An 18,695-nucleotide genomic window follows, 5' to 3' on the forward strand; every position below is an offset into this window, starting at 1 on the left:
ACAAGAGGGATTGAGTATAGAAGCAAAGAGGTTCTTCTGCAGCTGTACAGGGCCCTGGTGAGCCCACACCTGGAGTACTGTGTGCAGTTCTGGTCTCCAGATTTGAGGAAAGACATTCTGGCTATTGAGGGAGTACAGCGTAGGTTCACGAGGTCAAATCCTGGAATGGCGGGACCACCTTACGCTGAAAGACTGGAGCGACTGGGCTTGTATACCCTTGAGTTTAGAAGATTGAGAGGGGATCTGATTGAGACATATAAGATTATGAAAGGATTGGACACTCTGGAGGCAGGAAACATATTTCCGTTGATGGGTGAGTGCCGAACCCGAGGACACAGCTTAAAAATACGAGGTAGACCATTTAGGACAGAGATGAGCAGAAACCTCTTCATCCAGAGAGTAGTGGTGTGTGGAATGCTCTGCCCCAGAGGGCAGTGGAGGCCCAGTCTCTGGATTCATTTAAGAAAGAGTTGAATAAAGCTCTCAAGGATAGTGGAATCAAGGGTTATGGAGATAAGGCAGGAACAGGATACTGATTAAGGATGATCAGCCATGATCATATTGAATGGTGGTCCAGGCTCAAAGGGCAGAATGGCCTACTCCTGCACCTATTGTCTATTGTCTATTGTCTATCATCATCCATGTGCTAATCCAAGGATTGTTTAAATCTCCCTAAGGTGGCTGAGTTAACTACATTGACAGGAAGGGCATTCCATGCTCTTACCACTCTCTGAGTAAAGAACCTGCCTCTGACATCTGTCTTAAATCTATCACCCCTCAATTTGTAACTATGCCCCCTCGTACAAGCTGATGTCATTATCCAAGGAAAAAGACTTTCACTGTCTACCCTATATAACCCTCTGATCGCCTTGTATGTCTCTATCAAATCCCTTCTTAGCTTTCTTCTTTCCAATGAGAACAGACCCAACTCTGTCAGCCTTTCCTCATAAGAGCTTCTCTCCAGACTAGGCAACATCCTGGTAAATCTCCTCTGTACCTTTTCCAACGCTTCCACATCCTCCCTGTAATGGGGCGACCAGAATGGTCCACAAAGCCTTTCTAATGCCTTTTCTTTCTCAATTTTTATCTCATCCAGTTCTTCAGTTGCCTCCTACATTTCTATACTTTAACTTCATCAGCATTTTCTTTCTTCATACAAGAGCTCTCTATAATCTCATGTTATTCTGCCAACACTCTTCCAGTGCTTTAGACCTGCAGTGCTATCAGACACCCTGCTGTTCTCACAGTGCTATTTGTAAGCAGTTTTAAGGCAAATGAGTAAAATCTTTGTGAAGAGGGTGGCTTTTAAAAAGCATCTTAAAGAAGGAAAGAGTGTTGAAGAGTCAGAGAAATTTCGGGAGGGCATTACAAATCCGAAGGCTGAGGCAGCTGAGGATACAGCTGTCTATGGTGAAGCAGTTAAACTTGGAGCTGCCTGGCTAGCTGGATGTCTCTGAGGGTTATGAAGCTGGAAGAGATTTTATAGATAAGGAGGTAAGACCAAGGATAAATTGTAAATAAAGAAAGGAATCTTTAAATCAGGTTTCTTAATCAGGACTGAAAATGTGTTGCTGGAAAAGCGCAGCAGGTCAGGCAGCATCCAAGGAACAGGAGAATCGACGTTTCGGGCATCAGCCCTTCTTCAGGAATGGCCCGAAACGTCGATTCTCCTGTTCCTTGGATGCTGCCTGACCTGCTGCGCTTTTCCAGCAACACATTTTCAGCTCTGATCTCCAGCATCTGCAGTCCTCACTTTCGCCTTTCTTAATCAGGAGCCAATATAGGGCACTGAACATAGCTAGTAGGTGATTGGGACTTGGACAGACTCTTGTGTCCCTTTTCTATGGCCAGTTTGCTGGTAGGCGGCATTTGATTAAATGGGGTCTGAAATGGGTGTAGGAATCAGTACAAGTGGAGGCCACAGACCATGAATTTAAATTTTCTTCCCAAAAGCTCCACACAAATTTCCCATTAGTGGAGTATGGCCCCACATGCACATCTTCCAATGTTGAGGTTTCAATTGACGTGCTATAGGGAAATATGTATTTGATGTCCCATAATACTTTGTTGGGGCAAGTAGATTTTCGAAATCTTTCAGAAGCGCTCCAGCTAAGAGGTTTGGGAACCTTGGGCAGCCTGGTGAAAAGTTGAAAGCATTCTGAAAGATGAATCTAAAATGTTTTGGCAACCTAAAATGTCATGATTAGGTACTGTCATACAAGTTAAATATTTTATTACATTCATGGGGCTCTGTCCTGAAAAGATATGTTGACCATTACATTGATCAATGTTGTTTAGTTTTGCCATTGGGGGTAAAATAAACTATAATACTTTAAAAACTATGAGAAACAATGGTCAGACACCTTCCTGTCATGATCTAAATAGTGATTTAAATACCCAGAATACTTTAACTTTGAAAAAAAAGACCTATTAAGCCTAAAAAAGCTACAAATTACATTTTATTTGATTGGCAAGGTATCTGCTTTGAAATAGAAAATAAACTGTTCTTTTAGTTCCATTGTTTGGAGGTATAATTTGACAGTTGAGCCATTGTGAAAGCTTGACTGAGTTTCAACAAGCATTCAGCGGATCGTCTTTACACTTTGTGGGACTAAGAAGACGGTTTCTGTGCAGTTTTAAGAGAATATTATATGATTATCTGATTTCTGTGCGGTTAATGAATATTACTTAAGTGGATTTAACATTTTCCACTAAGTTTAGAGATAGACAGGAAAGTGGAGCTGAGACCACAATCAGATCAGCCATGATTCTGTCAAACAAGGGAACATTTTTAAGGGGCTGAATGGCCTGATTTAGCTGCTAACTGATATGTTTGTATGGAGATTTCTTTCTGTACAGTTTGAATGGCTGTGTGACTGATGCCAGTTTTATTAGATTGCAAGAGCTTTAAATTTTTCACGGAAGTCAACGGCCTTCCATTGCTAAACATGGCTGCTGAGGACAGTGTCTTGTGAATAGTGGGGGAATGGCTACAGAGGATACATAAGAGCACAGAGGATGTATGGGGCCTATGAGGGATCTTGGAATGGATATAAGAATGATGTGGAGAGCTGTGCTGTTGTACCAGAGAACATTAATGGACCTTCTAAGCAGCCAGCCTTGGCACCTGCATTCCTTTGTCACTGCCTTGGCTGGTCTAAGGAGGCTGCAGACCTAAATCCTGCCTGTCCATGTGTCTGGAAGATGAAAGTATTGCAGGAATGAGAACAGCTGATGTGTTTGGGTTGGTGAAGTCAGAACTGCCCTAACTTGGATTTCTCAAATCTGAGATGAAAATCTAGTCCAGAGATTCAAAATATTGAGACAACAGACAGCACAATTGACTTCATTTAATCAGAATAAAAGGCTAGATTTGGAATAGTATGTATTCTGAGGAAATAACAGCACCATATTGGATTATAACATCATTGGGATTACAATTTCATGGCTCTACCCAGCAATTTGGAAAAAATTTACATACAACAGTTTAAACTGCTCATGAAAGAGAGCAATGACAACAGAAAGGTGGCAAGGGAGTTTTATTTCCCTTCCTATATCATTGGTTTCTGTATGAATCAGGACCTCTGAGTACACCACTATTCTGGTTAAAATATTGTGCAGCCTCTTGATGGTGGTCTGATTTCAACTTGTTTTCCCATCCACTGGGGAAAAAAAAATGAAAGGAAACTGGAAGAGAAATATTATTCATCTCTGAGCAAGAGAAATACCCTCTTTAATCCCATTGCCCTTCATAAAATCAAATTTCCCTTTTCTTTTTTGCCCCTTGGAGTAATTAGTTGGCTCTTCACAAAGAGACCTTGTTTCCTAACTTCAATAATAAGGCAGTTAGGAATGAGTAATGTTAAAACTAGCGAGGGGAGGAGAAAGCATTTCCATAGTTACACACAAAAAAACCTGAACATTTTTAAGGAGGCGGTGGTTCATATGTGGAAAGAAAAAACTAATGTGGGAGTGATGGGACCCAGGGAGATAGGAAGGAAAGCGATCTCTTTGAGATTGACACTGTTGGAAAAAGGAGTAAGTCAAACAAACAGAGTAGTCATGAACAATATAGAGATTGAGGTAGGACCGGTAGAGTAATATGGGACTGCGATATCATAGCAATTCCAGGGTGATGGCTCAGAGGAAGTGATAGCTGCAGGTAGGGTTATAGATTTAAAAGACATTTGGAAGACATTTAAAAGACATGAATAGGAAAGGTTTAAAGCGATATAAATCAGAGTCAGGCAAGTGGGACTAGGACCGAAGAGTCTGTGTGACTCTATGACAAGAAAATATAGGAAGTCTGGAATTTAAAAAGTAGGTCCTCGAGGGTAGTAATGTCTGGATTACTCCCAGTGCCATGACCTAGTGAGGGTAGGAATAGGAGGAAAGAGCAAATGATGGTGTGGCGGAGGAGCTGGTGTAAAGGAGAAGGATTCATGTTGTTGGATCATTGGAATTTCTTCTGGGGTAGAGGTGACCTGTATAAGAAGGACAGATTGCATCTGAATTGGAAGGAGACTAATGTGCTGGCAGGGAGATTTGCTAGAGCTGCTCGGGAGGATTTAAACTAATGTGGGGGTGATGGGACCCTGGGAGATAGGAAGGAAAAGATCAGTTTGAGACTGGTGCAGTTGGGAAAAGGAGTAAGTCAAATAAACAGGGTAGTCAGGAACAATATGGAGATTAAGGTAGGACCGATAAAGTAAACTGCATTTATTTCAATGCAAGAGGCCTAACAGGTAAGGCAAATGAACTCACGGCATGGTTGGAAATGTGGAACTAGGATATCATAGCAATTACAGGGCGGTGGCTCAGGGTTAAACAGGACTGGCAGCTTAATTGTCCAGAGTACAGGTGCTATTGGAAGGATAGAACGGGGAGCAAGAGAGGAGGCGAAGTGGCATTTTTGATTAGGGATACCATTACGACTGTACTTAGGGAATAAATCCTGGGAATAAATCCATGGAAGTTATTTGGGTGAAACTGAGAAATAAGAAATGGATGATCACCTTATTGGGTTTATATTGTAGACCCCACTAATAGTCAGTGGGAAATTGAGAAATAAATTTGTAAGGAGATCTCAGTTATCTGTAAGAATAATATTAAAAATCACACAACATCAGGTTATAGTCCAATAGGTTTATTTGGAAGCACTAGCTTTTGGAGCGCTGCTCCTTCATCAGGTGGATGTGGAGTATTAGATCGTAAGACACAGCAGTTTACAGTGTGATGTAACTGAAATTATATATTGAAAAAGACGGGGATTGTTTAAGTCTCTCATCTTTTAGAATGACCATGTTAGTTTCAGTTCTTTCACATGTATTTTCATACTTTTCATTTTTGACAACAAGTTCTTCATCCAAACACACGGAACAGCCATGGGGATCAAATTTGCACCCCAATATGCCAACATTTTCAAGCACAGGTTCGAACAAGACTTCTTCTCTACACAGGATATCTAACCAACACTATAAACCAGGTACTTTGACGACATTTGCTTCCTCTGGACCCATGGTGAGGAGTCACTGAAACAACTACATAGTGATATCAATGAGTTTCATCCCACCATCAAACTCACCATGGACTACTGTCTACTATCTGTCTCATTCTTGGACACATGCATCTCTATCAAGGATGAGCATCTCAGTACCTCACTCTACTGCAAACCCACGGATAACTTCACGATGCTACACTTCTCCAGCTTCCACCCAAAACATATTAAAACAGTCATATCCTATAGACAAGCCCTATGCATACACAGGATCTGTTCAGATGAGGAGGAACATGATGGGCACCTGGAAGTACTCAAGGATGCCCTCGTAAGAACAGGGTACAATGCTTAACTCATCGACCGTCAGTTCCGACATGCCACAGCGAGAAACCGTGTTGACGTCCTCAGGAGACAGGCATGAGCTACAACCGACAGGGTACCCTTTGATGTCCAGTATTTCCTAGGAGCCGAAAAACTATGCCATGTTCTTCACAGCCTGCAACACATTGTCAATGAGGATGAGCACCTTGCCAATGCCTCCACTTCTCGCCTTTAAACAACCACCAAACCTCAAGCAGATCATTGTTCATAGCGAACTGCCCAGCTTTCAGGACAATACCATACAACCTTGACATGCGAGACGCTGTAAGACATGTCAGAATGTTGACATGGATACCACCATTACACATGGGGACACCTCCCACCATGTGCGTGGCAGGTACTCATGCGACTCAGCCAACATTGTCTATCTCATATGCTGCAGGCAAGGATGCCCTGAGGCATGGTACATTGGCGAGACCAAGCAGAGGTTACAGCAACAGATGAACAGACACCACACAAGAATCAACAGACAGGAGTGTTCCCTCCCAGTCGGAGAACAGTTCAGCAGATCGGGACATTCGACCTCGGACCTTCGGTGACTGTCCTCCAAGGTGAACTTCGAGACAGGCAACAACAAAAAGTGTCCAAGCAGAAGCTGATAGCCATGTTCAGTACAATGGGGATGGCCGCAACCGGGACCTTGGGTTCATGTCACACGATAGGTGATCCCCTTGCACTACACACACATACACACAGACAGACACACACACACATAGAGACTCCTGCAGACACAAACTCCTACACACACACACACACATACAGAATCTGCAGTAGTGATTTCTTGATTATATGTTTATGGAGATATGTCTCTTGTTAAAACTTAAAATATAAGCCATAACTATTAATTTAACCTGGGGCAGTGTTTGTAGAGGAATAAGATGGTGCTATTTTCTGGGTCTGTAGATTGTGATGGCTAAAAATTTCTGGGTCTAAAAATTGCCTTTAATAGAGTGATATGTACTTCTTATCAGATTTGGGAGTTTAAAGAGAGTTTAAGGGTTACTGCGGATTATATCTGCCATAAATGCTGCTGGCTGCGAGTTTTATCAGATTGAATGGATCAGTTGGAGAGACAGTTAGAAGCAATGAGGAATTTGATGTGATGGATGGCAGTTATAGAAAGGGGGGAATGTCTCAGATACAGTCACATAGATGGGCTAACACCAGGAAAGATAAGAAAGGTAGGAAGCAAGTGCAGGAGTCTTTTGTGGATATACCCATTTCAAACAGGTATGCTGTTTTAGAAAATGTAAGGGGTGATGGATTCTCAGGGGAACGTAGCACAAACAGCCAAGTTTCTGGTATTGAGACTGGCTCGAAGGCAACGAGGGGTACGTCGGCTTCCAAGAGAACAGTTGTGTTAGGGGATTCTGTAGTCTGAGGTACAGACAGACATTTCTGTGGCCAGTAGCGAAAAAAGCAGAATGGTGTGTTGCTTCCCTGGTGCCAGGATCAAGAATGTCTCCAAGAGGGTGCAGAATGTTCTCATGGGGGAGAGGGGCCAGCAAGAGGTCATTGTCCACATTGGAACCAACAGCATAGGAAGGGAAAAGGTTGAGATTCTGATGGGAGATTAGAGAGTTCAGCAGAAATTTAAAAACGAGGTCCTCGAGAGAAGTAATATTTGGATTACACCCGGTGCTACGAGCTAGTGAGGGCAGGAATAGGAGGATAGAGCAGATGAATGCATAGCTAAGGAGCTGGTGTATGGAGGAAGGATTCACATTTTTGGATCATTGGAATCTCTTTTGGGGTAGAGGTGACCTGTACAAGATGGACGGATTGCACCTAAATTGGAAGGGGACTAATATACTGGCAGGGAGATTTGCTAGACCTGCTCGGAGGATTTAAACTAGCAAGGTGCAGGGGTTGGGACCCAGGGAGATAGTGAAGAAAGAGCTCAATCTGAGACTGGTACAGTTGAGAACAGAAGCAAGTCAAACAGTTAGGGCAGGCATGGACAAGGTAGGACTAATAAATTGAACTGCATTTATTTCAATGCAAGGGGCCTAACAGGGAAGTCAGATGAACTCAGGGCATGGTTAGGAACATGGGACTGGGACATCATAGCAATTACAGAAACATGGCTCAGGGATGGGCAGGACTGGAAGCTTAATGTTCCAGGATACAAATGCTACAGGAAGGATAGAAAGGGAGGCAAGAGAGGAGGGGGAATGGCATTTTTGATAAGGGATGTGATAAGGAATAAGGGATGTGATAAGGAATATCCTCCCTCAGCTGTGCTGAGGGAGGATATTCCCTGAAATACATCCAGGGAAGTTATTTGGGATGGAACTGAGAAATAAGAAAGGGATGATAACCTTGTTGGGATTGTATTATAGAGCCACTAATAGTCAGAGGGAAATTGAGAAACAAACTTGTAAGGAGATGTCAGCTATCTGTAAGAATAATAGGGTAGTTATGGTAGGGGATTTTAACTTTCCAAACATCGACTGGGACTGCCATAGTGTTAAGGGTTTAGATGGAGAGGAATTTGTTAACTGTGTACAAGACAATTTTCTGATTCAGTATGTGGATGTACCTATGAGAGAAGGTACAAAACTTGACCTACTCTTGGGAAATAAGGCAGGGCAGGTGACTGAGGTGTCAGTGGGGGAGCACTTTGGGGCCAGTGACCATAATTCTATTAGATTTAAAATAATGATTGGAAAAGGATAGACCAGATCTAAAAGTTGAAGTTCTAAATTGGACGGTATTAGGCAAGAACTTTCAAAAGCTGATTGGGGCAGATGTTCGCAGGTAAAAGGACAATGGAAAATGGGAAGCCTTCAGAAATGAGATAACGACAATCCAGAAAAAAGAATATTCCTGTTCAGGTGAAAGGAAAGGCTGGTAGGTATAGGGAATGCTGGATGGCTAAAGAAATTGAGGGTTTGGTTAAGAAAAAGAAGGAAGCACATGTAAGGTATAGACAGGATAGATCGAGTAAATCCTTAGAAGAGTTTAAAGGAAGTAAGGAGTATACTTAAGAGGGAAATCAGGAGGGCAAAAGGGGGACATGAAATAGCTTTGGCAAATAGAATTAAGGAGAATCCAAAGGGTTTTTACAAATACATTAAGGACAAAAGGGTAACTAGGGAGAGAATAGGGCCCCTCAAAGATCAGCATGGTGGCCTTTGTGTGGAGCTGCAGAAAAAGGGGGAGATACTAAATGAGTATCTTGCATCAGTATTTACTGTGGAAAAGGATATGGAAGATATAAACTGTCGGGAAATAGATGGTGACATCTTGCAAAATGTCCGTATTCCAGAGGAGGAAGCGCTGGATGTCTTGAAACAGGTAAAGGTGGATAAAGCCTCAGGACCTGATCAGGTGTACCCTTGAACTCTGTGGGAAGCTGGGGAAGTGATTGCTGGGCCTCTTGCTGAGATATTTGTAACATCGATAGTCACAGGTGAGGTGCCGGAAGACTGGAGGTTGGCTAATGTGGTGCCACTGTTTAAGAAGGGCGGTAAAGACAAGCCAGGTAACTATAGACCAGTGAGCCTGGTCTATTGTTGGAGGGAATCCTGAGGGACAGGATGTACATGTATTTGGAAAGGCAAGGACTGATTAAGGGGAGTCAACATGGCTTTGTGTGTGGGAAATCATGTCTCACAAACTTGATTGAGTTTTTTGAGGAAGTAACAAAGAGGATTGATGAGGGCAGAACGGTAGGTGTAATCTATGTGGACTTCAGTAAGGCGCTCGACAAGGCTCGCCATGGGAGACTGGTTAGCAAGGTTAGATCTCATGGAATACAGGGAGAACTAGCCATTTGGATACAGAACTGGCTGTAAGGTAGAAGACAGAGGGTGGTGGTGGAGGGTTATTTTTCAGACTGGAAACCTGTGACCAGTGGAGTGCCTCAAGGATCGGTGCTGAGTCCTTTACTTTTTGTCATTTACATAAATCATGGGGATGGTAAGGTCCTCGGGAGTGTTGCTGAACAAAGAGACCTTGGAGTGCAGGTTCATAGTTCCTTTAAAGTGGAGCCGCAGGTAGATAGATTAGTGAAGAAGGTGGTTGGTATGCTTTCCTTTATTGGTCAGAGTATTGAGTACAGGAGGTGGGAGGTCATGTTGCGGCTGTACAGGACATTGGTTAGGCCACTGTTGGAATATGGCGTGCAATTCTGGTCTCCTTCCTATCGGAAAGATGTTGTGAAACTTGAAAGGGTTCAGAAAAGATTTACAAGGATGTTGCCAGGGTTGGAGAATTTGAGCTATAGGGAGAGGCTGAACAGGCTGGAGCTGTTTTTCCTGGAGCGTCGGAGGCTGAGGGGTGACCTCATAGAGGTTTACAAAATTATGAGAGGCATGGATAGGGTAAATAGGCGAAGTCTTTTTCCTGGCGTCGGAGAGTCCAGAACTAGAGGGCATAGATTTAGAGTGAGAGGGAAAAGATATAAAAGAGAACGATGGGGCAACTTTTTCACGCAGAGGGTGGTACGTGTATGGAATGAGCTGCCAGAGGATGTAGTGGAGGCTGGTACAGTTGCAACATTTAAGAGGCACTTGGATGGGTATATGAATAGGAAGGTTTGGAGGGATATGGGTCGGGTGCTGGCAGGTGGGACTAGATTGGGTTGGGATATCTGGTCAGCATGGACGGGTTGGACCAAAGGGTGTGTTTCCATGCTGTGCATCTGTATGACTCTACGACTGTATAAGTTTGTAGGGTGAATTTGTACTTATAGAACTACATTTTACTTTGCTCAAAAACTGCATGAATCCATATAAGATTCTGTAAATCGGTTTTTTAGATTAGAATCAGTTTGAACATTGTGGCATAGACAGCCTCACACAGGGAAGCTCACACCTTCAGTACCTTATCTGGGCCATTATTGAGCATGTAACTTTTAAAAAAAAATTGGGATTTTCATATGAAAGAACTGAAACCAACATGGTCATTCTAAAAGATGAGAGACTTAAACAATCCAGGTCTTTTTCAATATAATAATTTCAGTTATGTCACGCTGTAAACTTTTGCTATAAATTCTGTGTCTTACAATCTAATACTCCACAATCATCTGATGAAGAAGCAGTGCTCTGAAAGCTAGTGCTTCCAAATAAACCTGCTGGACTATAACCTGTGTTGTGTGATCTTTAACTTTGTCCACCCCAGTCCAACACCAGCACCTCCACATCATGACTTTATTGGTCAGAACATTGAGTATAGGAGTTGAGAGGTCATGTTGCAGCTGTACAGGACATTGGTTAAGCCACTAATGGAATACTGCATGCAATTCTGGTCTCTCTGCTTTTGGAAGGGTGTTGTGAAACTTGAAGGGATCCAGAAAGATTTAGAAGGATGTTGCCAGGGTTGGAGGGTTTGATCTATAGGGAGAGGCTGAATAGGCTGAATAGACTGGGACTATGTTCCCTGGAGTGTTGAAGGCTGAGGGGTGACCTTACAGAGATTTATAAGATCATGAGGAGCATGGATAGGATAAATAGACAGGGATCTTTTCCCTGGTGTGGGGGAGTCCAAAACTAGAGGGCATATGTTCAAGGTGAGGATTTAGAAAGGACCTAAGGGGCAATTTTTTCATGCAGAGGGTGGTGTGTGTATGGAATGAGCTGCCCAAGGAAGTGGTGGAATCTGGTACAATTGCAACATTTAAAAGGTGTTGGAATGGGTATATGACTTGGAAGGGTTTCGAGGGATATAGGCCACATGCTGGCAAATGAATTTATTTAGGATATCTGGTCAGCATGGACAAGTTGGACCGATGGGTCTGTTTCTGTGCTATATATCTCTATGACACTGTGTCTCTATTATAAGATTTCAATTTTCTGAACAGATATGCTTAAAGTAGTAATTAATCAGCTGGATTAACATTTATGCATCTTTATAGATATTGAAAGTTTCAGCGAAATGAAATATTATCAATTTTTTAAAAATTGTTTAACATTGAAACCAGTATAACCTTTTTTTTATTCTCAATGTGTGAACAGATTGGAGCATCACTTATGTCCAGTAATGTGGGCAGTGGCCTGTTTATTGGATTGGCAGGAACAGGAGCTGCAGGAGGTATTGCTGTTGGAGGTTTTGAATGGAATGTAGGTTTGGCTGTTTCTAACTTATTATATGCCATATCTTATCCTAAATTGTTTTTTTTAAACCTAATCTGGCTACATAGTGGCCTTCCATTCTTCCACCCACAATTTTGATTCTTATTCAAAGGCTGTACTTTTGCTGAAACAGAAATGTATCCTTTAATCTGTTTCATGTTGTATTGAGGTTTAGACAATTACTGTTTCTAAATATTAGAAACTATCAAACAAAATTAAATAATTCCACATCAAATATTTTTCTTCTTGCACTGGTCTTGATTTCAAGTATTAGTTGCTGAAGAGATTACGTTAGAGGTAACATAATTTTGATGTTAGTACTTTGGATGCACATTGAAGAAAATTGAGCCAAACCAAATTGGGAATTGAGCACTTTTTACACTGGTTATGAAAATCACAGCATAAAATAGTGAAATCCCTTCACGTGAGTATGTTCAAAACTATTAAAAAGTTAACTATTTCAATGCACCACTCATCTTCAAGCCATTGCAGAGGCATCTGCATCTACAATAAAGCCTTGGATGCCACATATAAAGATGAACACTTAAATCCATGTTTTTTTGCTGATTTGCTGTTAATATTCTGATTAGGATTACCCCATTTCTGAATCAAGTTGGAAACAACCCTTTCTACCCACGTTTCCATCATGAAAGAATTCTGTAGGATTGATATGGAGACCCTCTTTCCATTTGTATTTTCATTGATACGCAGGAAGATTTGTCCTACTTTCTATCTTGCACTGGGAAAATATTATAATTCAACACAGTTACTAAGCTTAATCCATAGATTTTCACAAACAAAAACAGAAGGTCTGGCAGCATTTGTGAAGAGAAATCAGCATTAATGTTTCAGATCTGGTGACCCTTCCTTAGAAGAACTGCATCTGCAGTTCTTTCCGTTTCCATAGGTTTTCACAATGGACTTGCCAAAGGCAATGCCACATTGTGCCATATATGCAGGAGAATGGAGAGTATAAGGCAAGTCAGATTAATTTGGCAAGGTCAAACCAAGCCAGCACAGTTCCTATAGCAGAATTGACAAACATAGGTGTCTTTTCCAAGACCTTTCCCAGGAGCTGTATCTCAGGAAGTATCATTTCAGTTATAATGTTGCAGTGGAGCTGTATTCATTGCTGCACTAATATACAAATGCGATTCACTGCATGAGCAACATATCACAGGCAGTACCTGTGTAGTGTTCTGTTTATGTTCACAAGTTGATTTGTACACAAGTCAGAACATGGTGCAGGACATTATAAAATAGCCATTTGTTAGTACAGGAAAAGTTTGTAGGTTGGATCTTTAAAATTACATGGCTACATGGGATTGCTTTTGCAAGGATGACCATTCATAAGTTGGATATTCATAAATTGGAAATCCTCTGTAAGGCAGCACAGACGTGGCTACAGTTCTCTATCTCATTCTAAAAGATCGGTTGATGTTAATACAAAAAGCGCTGGAAATATCGGTAATGCAGCATTTGTGGAGAGAAACAGAGTTTCTCTTTTGATTAAAAAGTCATTCACCTCAAACATTGATCAGAATCTTCCGATTATCCTCCTCAGTCCAAAAGTAGGAGAGTTTGGAGGAGGGGTGCCTGCGACCTCTAAAGATTGGAAAGCCTACTGATCTTCCAGCCATCAGGCAACTGACTGATTGCCATTGCCTTTTGGCCAGAATTAGGACTCATGCACATAAACAGGTACGGAATAGAGGGATATTTCTGGCTGCCAAGAGTTACCTATCAATCTGAGGTTGGCAGCTACAGAACTCAGCAACACCAAGGTGGTTGTTAAAGCCCACCCAGACTCTCAGGATGGAAGATCACACACAGGAAAGGTAATTGTGCTCCTGTTATTTGGGGATTATGGTTTCTAGGGCTCAGGCTCCTGGGATGTGGTCGGCGCAAGGAGTGTTATAAAATGTAAGGGCAGGCAGTGACTCTGACTGACCATTCCTCCATTCCTAGATTAGTGCAGATCAAGAGGCCCACTACCCATCTCTCACATCCATCGACCCTTCACCACTCACTGATGGACTGCCCATACTGCAAACTAGTTAGAAAAGCAATCTTTCACATCCAGGCTGGAGCTGACAGTTGTAGTGTTTAGATGGTCATTAGTGGATCACTTTGGGACTGACTTGGTGGGGAGTGAGATGATGCAGCTTTACCCTCCCTAGACTCACATTAATTTGGGTGAGAGCAGGAGGGTGCTAGGGTTTTGATTCACCAAATTAAATTCACTTTCCACCTCCAGACTTGGAAGACTGTGCCCATTAATACTTGTTTCTCATTACAGATGCAGCCTGACCTGGTTTTGTTCCAGAATTTTGCTTTTGTGTTAAATGTTGATGATGACATTGTTAATGCTATGTGGAACTGCAAGACACTTAGAACAATGCAGCACAGCAACAGGTCCTCAGCCACCATGTGTGTGAACAACATGATGCCATTCTAAACTAAACCCATCTGTCTGCACATGGTCCATATCCCTCTATTCCCAACCTGTTCATGTTCCTGTCATAATGCCTCTTAAACCTTGCTGTTCTATTTACTTCTACCACCTCCCCTGGCAGCACATTCGACATTTACCACTCTTTATGTTTTAAAAAACATACCTCACACATCCTGTCTTAACTTTCACTTCTCACCTTAAACCAATGACCCTGAGTATTTGTCATTTCCACCTTGGGAAAAAGCAACTATCCACTCTATCCATGCCTCTCATAATTTTATATACTTCTGCCAGGTCGCTCCTCAGCCTCTGATGCTCTTGCAAAAACATCAAGCTTGTCCAACCTCTCCTTACAGCTAATACAGCCAATTCAGGCAACATCCTGGTAAACCTCTTGCACCCACTCCAAGGCCTTCTTCATCCTTCCTATAGTGTGGAGACCAGAATTGCACAGAATACTCTAAATATGGCCTCATTAAAGTCTTACACAGCCACAACATGACTTCCAATCTTTATACTCAATGCCCTGACCAGTGAAGGTAAGTATACCATACACTTTCATTACCACCTATTCCACTGGCGTTGATGTGGAGTGTTGTGGAGTTGCACCCGAAGATCCCCCTGTATATCAATGCTCCTAAGGGTCCTGCCATTTACTATATACTTTACTGTTGCATTTGTCCTCCCAAAATTCTTCACCTCACACTTGCCTTGGATTAAACTCCATCTGCTATTTCTCTGCCAAACTTGCTGACTCATCTGCATCTTGTGTCCTTTGACAACCTTCTTCACTCTTCGCAATTCCACCAATTTTCATGTCACCTGCAAGTGTACAAATCAGACCACCTACATTTTCATCATATATATAGAGGTCCCGGCAGTGATCCTTGTGGAACACCACTGGTCACAGACCTCCAGTCAGGAAAACACCCCTCCACAATTATCCCGTCTTCTATGACCAAGCCAATTTTGTATCCAACTTACTAACTCACTGTAGATCTATCTCACATGACTTAACCTTCTGGACAAGCCTACCATGAGGAACCTTGTCAAATGCTTTAGTAAAGTCCATGTAGACAACATAAGCTGCCCTCATCTTGTTAATCATCTTTACCTCTTCCACAAAAAGATACTGAATCATATTTGTGAGAAGTTCTCCTGAGCAGAAAGCCATACTTACTATCCCTAATAAATCCATTCCTCTCTAAATGTGAATAAATCCTGTCCTGAAGAATCTTTTCAAATAATTTCTCTACCATTGATGTAAGGCTCAGTGACCTATAATTTCCTGGGTTATCCCTGATGCCCTTCTTAAAGAAGAAGAAAATTGGCTATTCTCCAGTCTCCTGGAACCTTGCCTATTGCTAAAGAGGATGCAAAGATCCCGTCCAGGCCTCTGCAATCACCTTCCTAGTCTCCCTCAGTGTCCTGGGATAGATCCCATCAGGCCTGGGGACATATATACCTTCACATTTTTCAAAACACCCAATACCACCTCCTTACTATTGACATGCCTGAGCAAATCAACATACCACTTCCCTAATCATACCATCATTTATGTCCTCCCCATTGGTGAAGTACTCATTAAGGATTTACCCATTTTCTCTAACTTAATGTATAAATTCCCTCCATTGTTCCTGAGTGGATCTACCCTTTCCCTAACTACCTTCTTACTCCTGATATATGTATCAAATACCTTAGGATTCTTCTTGTCCTACTTGCCAAGAACATTTCATGGCAAGGAAATGAACTAGCCCTTCTAGTTCCTTGTTTAACTTTCCAACTTGCTTTATATTCCTCAAGGACTATGTCTGATTTTAGTTTTTGAAACCTTACAGATGCTTCCTTTATCTTTTTGACTGAACGTTCAATATCCCTTGTCATCCAAGGTTTCTGAATCTTACCAACCTTCCCTTTCACCTTCACAGGAACAGGTTGATCCTGACCTCTGTCAACTGGCCTTTAAAAGATTCTCGCATGTTAGCTATGGATTTATCCTCAAACAATCACCCTCAATTTAATTTCGCCAATTTCTGTCTAATACTGTTGAAATTAGCCTTCTCCCAATTTATCAGTTTTAGCTGAGATGAAGTTTTATCCATAATTATCTGAAAACTTACAGAACTTTGATCACTGTTCCCAAAATGTTCCCTCATGCAAACCTTGATCACCTGGCCAGGCTCATTCCACAAAACAAGGTCTCAAGTGGCCCCTTCCTGAGTTGGACAATTTACATATTATTTCAAGAAGCCCTCCTGGATTTGTTTACAAATTCTGCTCCATCTATGCCCCTGGCACTAAGAGAGCCCCAGCCAATATTGGGGAAACTAAAATCACCCACTACAACAATGTTGCTCGGAACTGACTCATCTAACACACCTTATTAGATTAATTTCAGACCTTTTTCACAGAACAGGGTACTGTACAGTTAATTAAAAATGTGCATCTTACCAAACTCTTCTCAGATTTGTTAAACTCATTAATCACCTTAGTTAACAATCACTTCCTAATTTGGAGCCCAATTCACATTTTTGTAAAAGGGAAACGAATAATAAACTAATTTATTCTCATAGTAAACTGATTTATTTCACTGGATTTATTCCAATTATTTACAAAAACATATAAGCTCTTTCCATCACTGACAACAAATGATTTCTGTACCATATTCTAACAAATCTTTGACAGACATGGGACAGACTATCATGGATCCTAAGTACCCTTGTCCATAAGTCAGAAGCTTTTGTGGAAAGTTGATAGAACAAACCTTTTTGCTGTTCCCGTTTCATCAACTTGTTTCTTCCCTCTACATATGCTGCCTGACTCTGCTTGGTACTTAGATTTCTCTAATGTTGTTTCACATTTCCAGCATCAGCAGAAATTTCCTTTTGCCTAAGATTGAAAGATGACTTGATCCCGATAACTTTCCTCACAATTGAACATTTGAACAACATCATATACGGGGAAAGCAGTTGGATCATTCCAAGCATGGGCTTTTATTGGAGTCCATTGTCATACTTACATGAGCAAAGATGCAGAAATGTTCCCCTCATCCCACTGCATCCTTGGAACTTTCTCAAGTGATGGGATGCTTTTGGCCATCACTCACTTCCTCTTTAAGTCGTTGCCGCTAAGTTTTTCATCACTGAGAAAATGATGTTAGGTTTGTAAGCATCAATGATGTAGTGCAGTCCAACTTTGACAAGCATTTGATGCCAAAGCGTGTTCACTCTGTACGAATTGCGAAGAGGGCACTGACGATACGTGATTTCCCTGACTGTTTTTGATGGCTCAAGCACAGCTGGCATGAGCTGACTACTGACTATGGCCAAGTGTGTGCAGATTGTGCCCATGACTGACAGAACCAGGACCACCTGACTGGTCGCATCGCTTCCCCCCACCCCAACCGAATGGACTGGGGTCTTGCCCCCATCAGTTTCTGACATGGCCATTTGGTTGAATGAACGTGCAATGTGTTTGCTGCTCAGGCAGCTGGCACATGCTATTGGGATTAGATTGATGTCTCAGTGTACTGTACAACAAGATGTCACCCTCGCATGCCAGACAGATCACTACTGACAAGCGTAATAAGCAGCCTGTCCCTGTACTTGCACACAGGAGCATATCAGTACAGCAGTATTGTAGCTTCCAGCTCCAGCTGGGAGGCATGGCCTAGAAAGGTAAGGATGCTGGGAATATACAGGTGGGTGCATGTGAGTTGGTCTAAGTGAGCAGATCTGAGATGTATCCTGGTCTAATCCGTGAGCTGGGTGCCTGTTCATGTGCACAGTGTCCCTGCAATAGCCTGTCAATGCTAGTGGCTGGTGTTTCCTGCAATATGAGTGTGTGTTTACTAACCAGCCTGCAAGTGGATCAGAGAGGTGCCACGATGGATGTGAGGGTTCAATAAATGTCAGATACCAATGTCCATGGAAGAGGGGAATATGCAGCTGGTTTCTGTGGATCTCACCCTGAGATGATTATTTTGGTGTTGATCATCACAGAGGCCCCCTTAGAGCCTGTGGCAAGCTGAAGCCACCAGGTATCTTGCTTAGGTTTCCACCTGGAGAATTCTCAATGTCTAGTTTGTTTGGCAGATTTAGCAGAATGGAAAGCTGAATGTTAATGAGCTAAGTTCAACTGTTAATAAGGTGGTTTATAAGCTTTAATTCCCCCTTAAATAGAGTCATAGAGATGTACAGCACAGAAACAGACCCTCGGTCCAACTCGTCCATGCCAATCAGACACCCTAAACTAATCTAGTCCCATTTGCCAGCTCTTGGCCCAG

At 42.1% G+C, this 18,695-nt stretch overlaps 1 protein-coding gene across 1 annotated transcript in view; it reads left to right on the plus strand.

Moving 5' to 3' along the window:
- The window catches only part of slc5a9 (solute carrier family 5 member 9), a 115,752-nt gene that overhangs the window by 7,740 nt on the left and 89,317 nt on the right, over positions 1-18,695 (plus strand). The window contains exon 3 of the mRNA XM_072574255.1: positions 11,839-11,943. Within this exon, the coding sequence (XP_072430356.1) occupies positions 11,839-11,943 (105 nt within the window). The remainder of the gene's footprint in view (positions 1-11,838; positions 11,944-18,695) is intronic.

The sequence above is a fragment of the Chiloscyllium punctatum genome, chromosome 7, assembly GCF_047496795.1.
Source record: "Chiloscyllium punctatum isolate Juve2018m chromosome 7, sChiPun1.3, whole genome shotgun sequence".
In the NCBI taxonomy this organism is placed as follows: domain Eukaryota; kingdom Metazoa; phylum Chordata; class Chondrichthyes; order Orectolobiformes; family Hemiscylliidae; genus Chiloscyllium; species Chiloscyllium punctatum.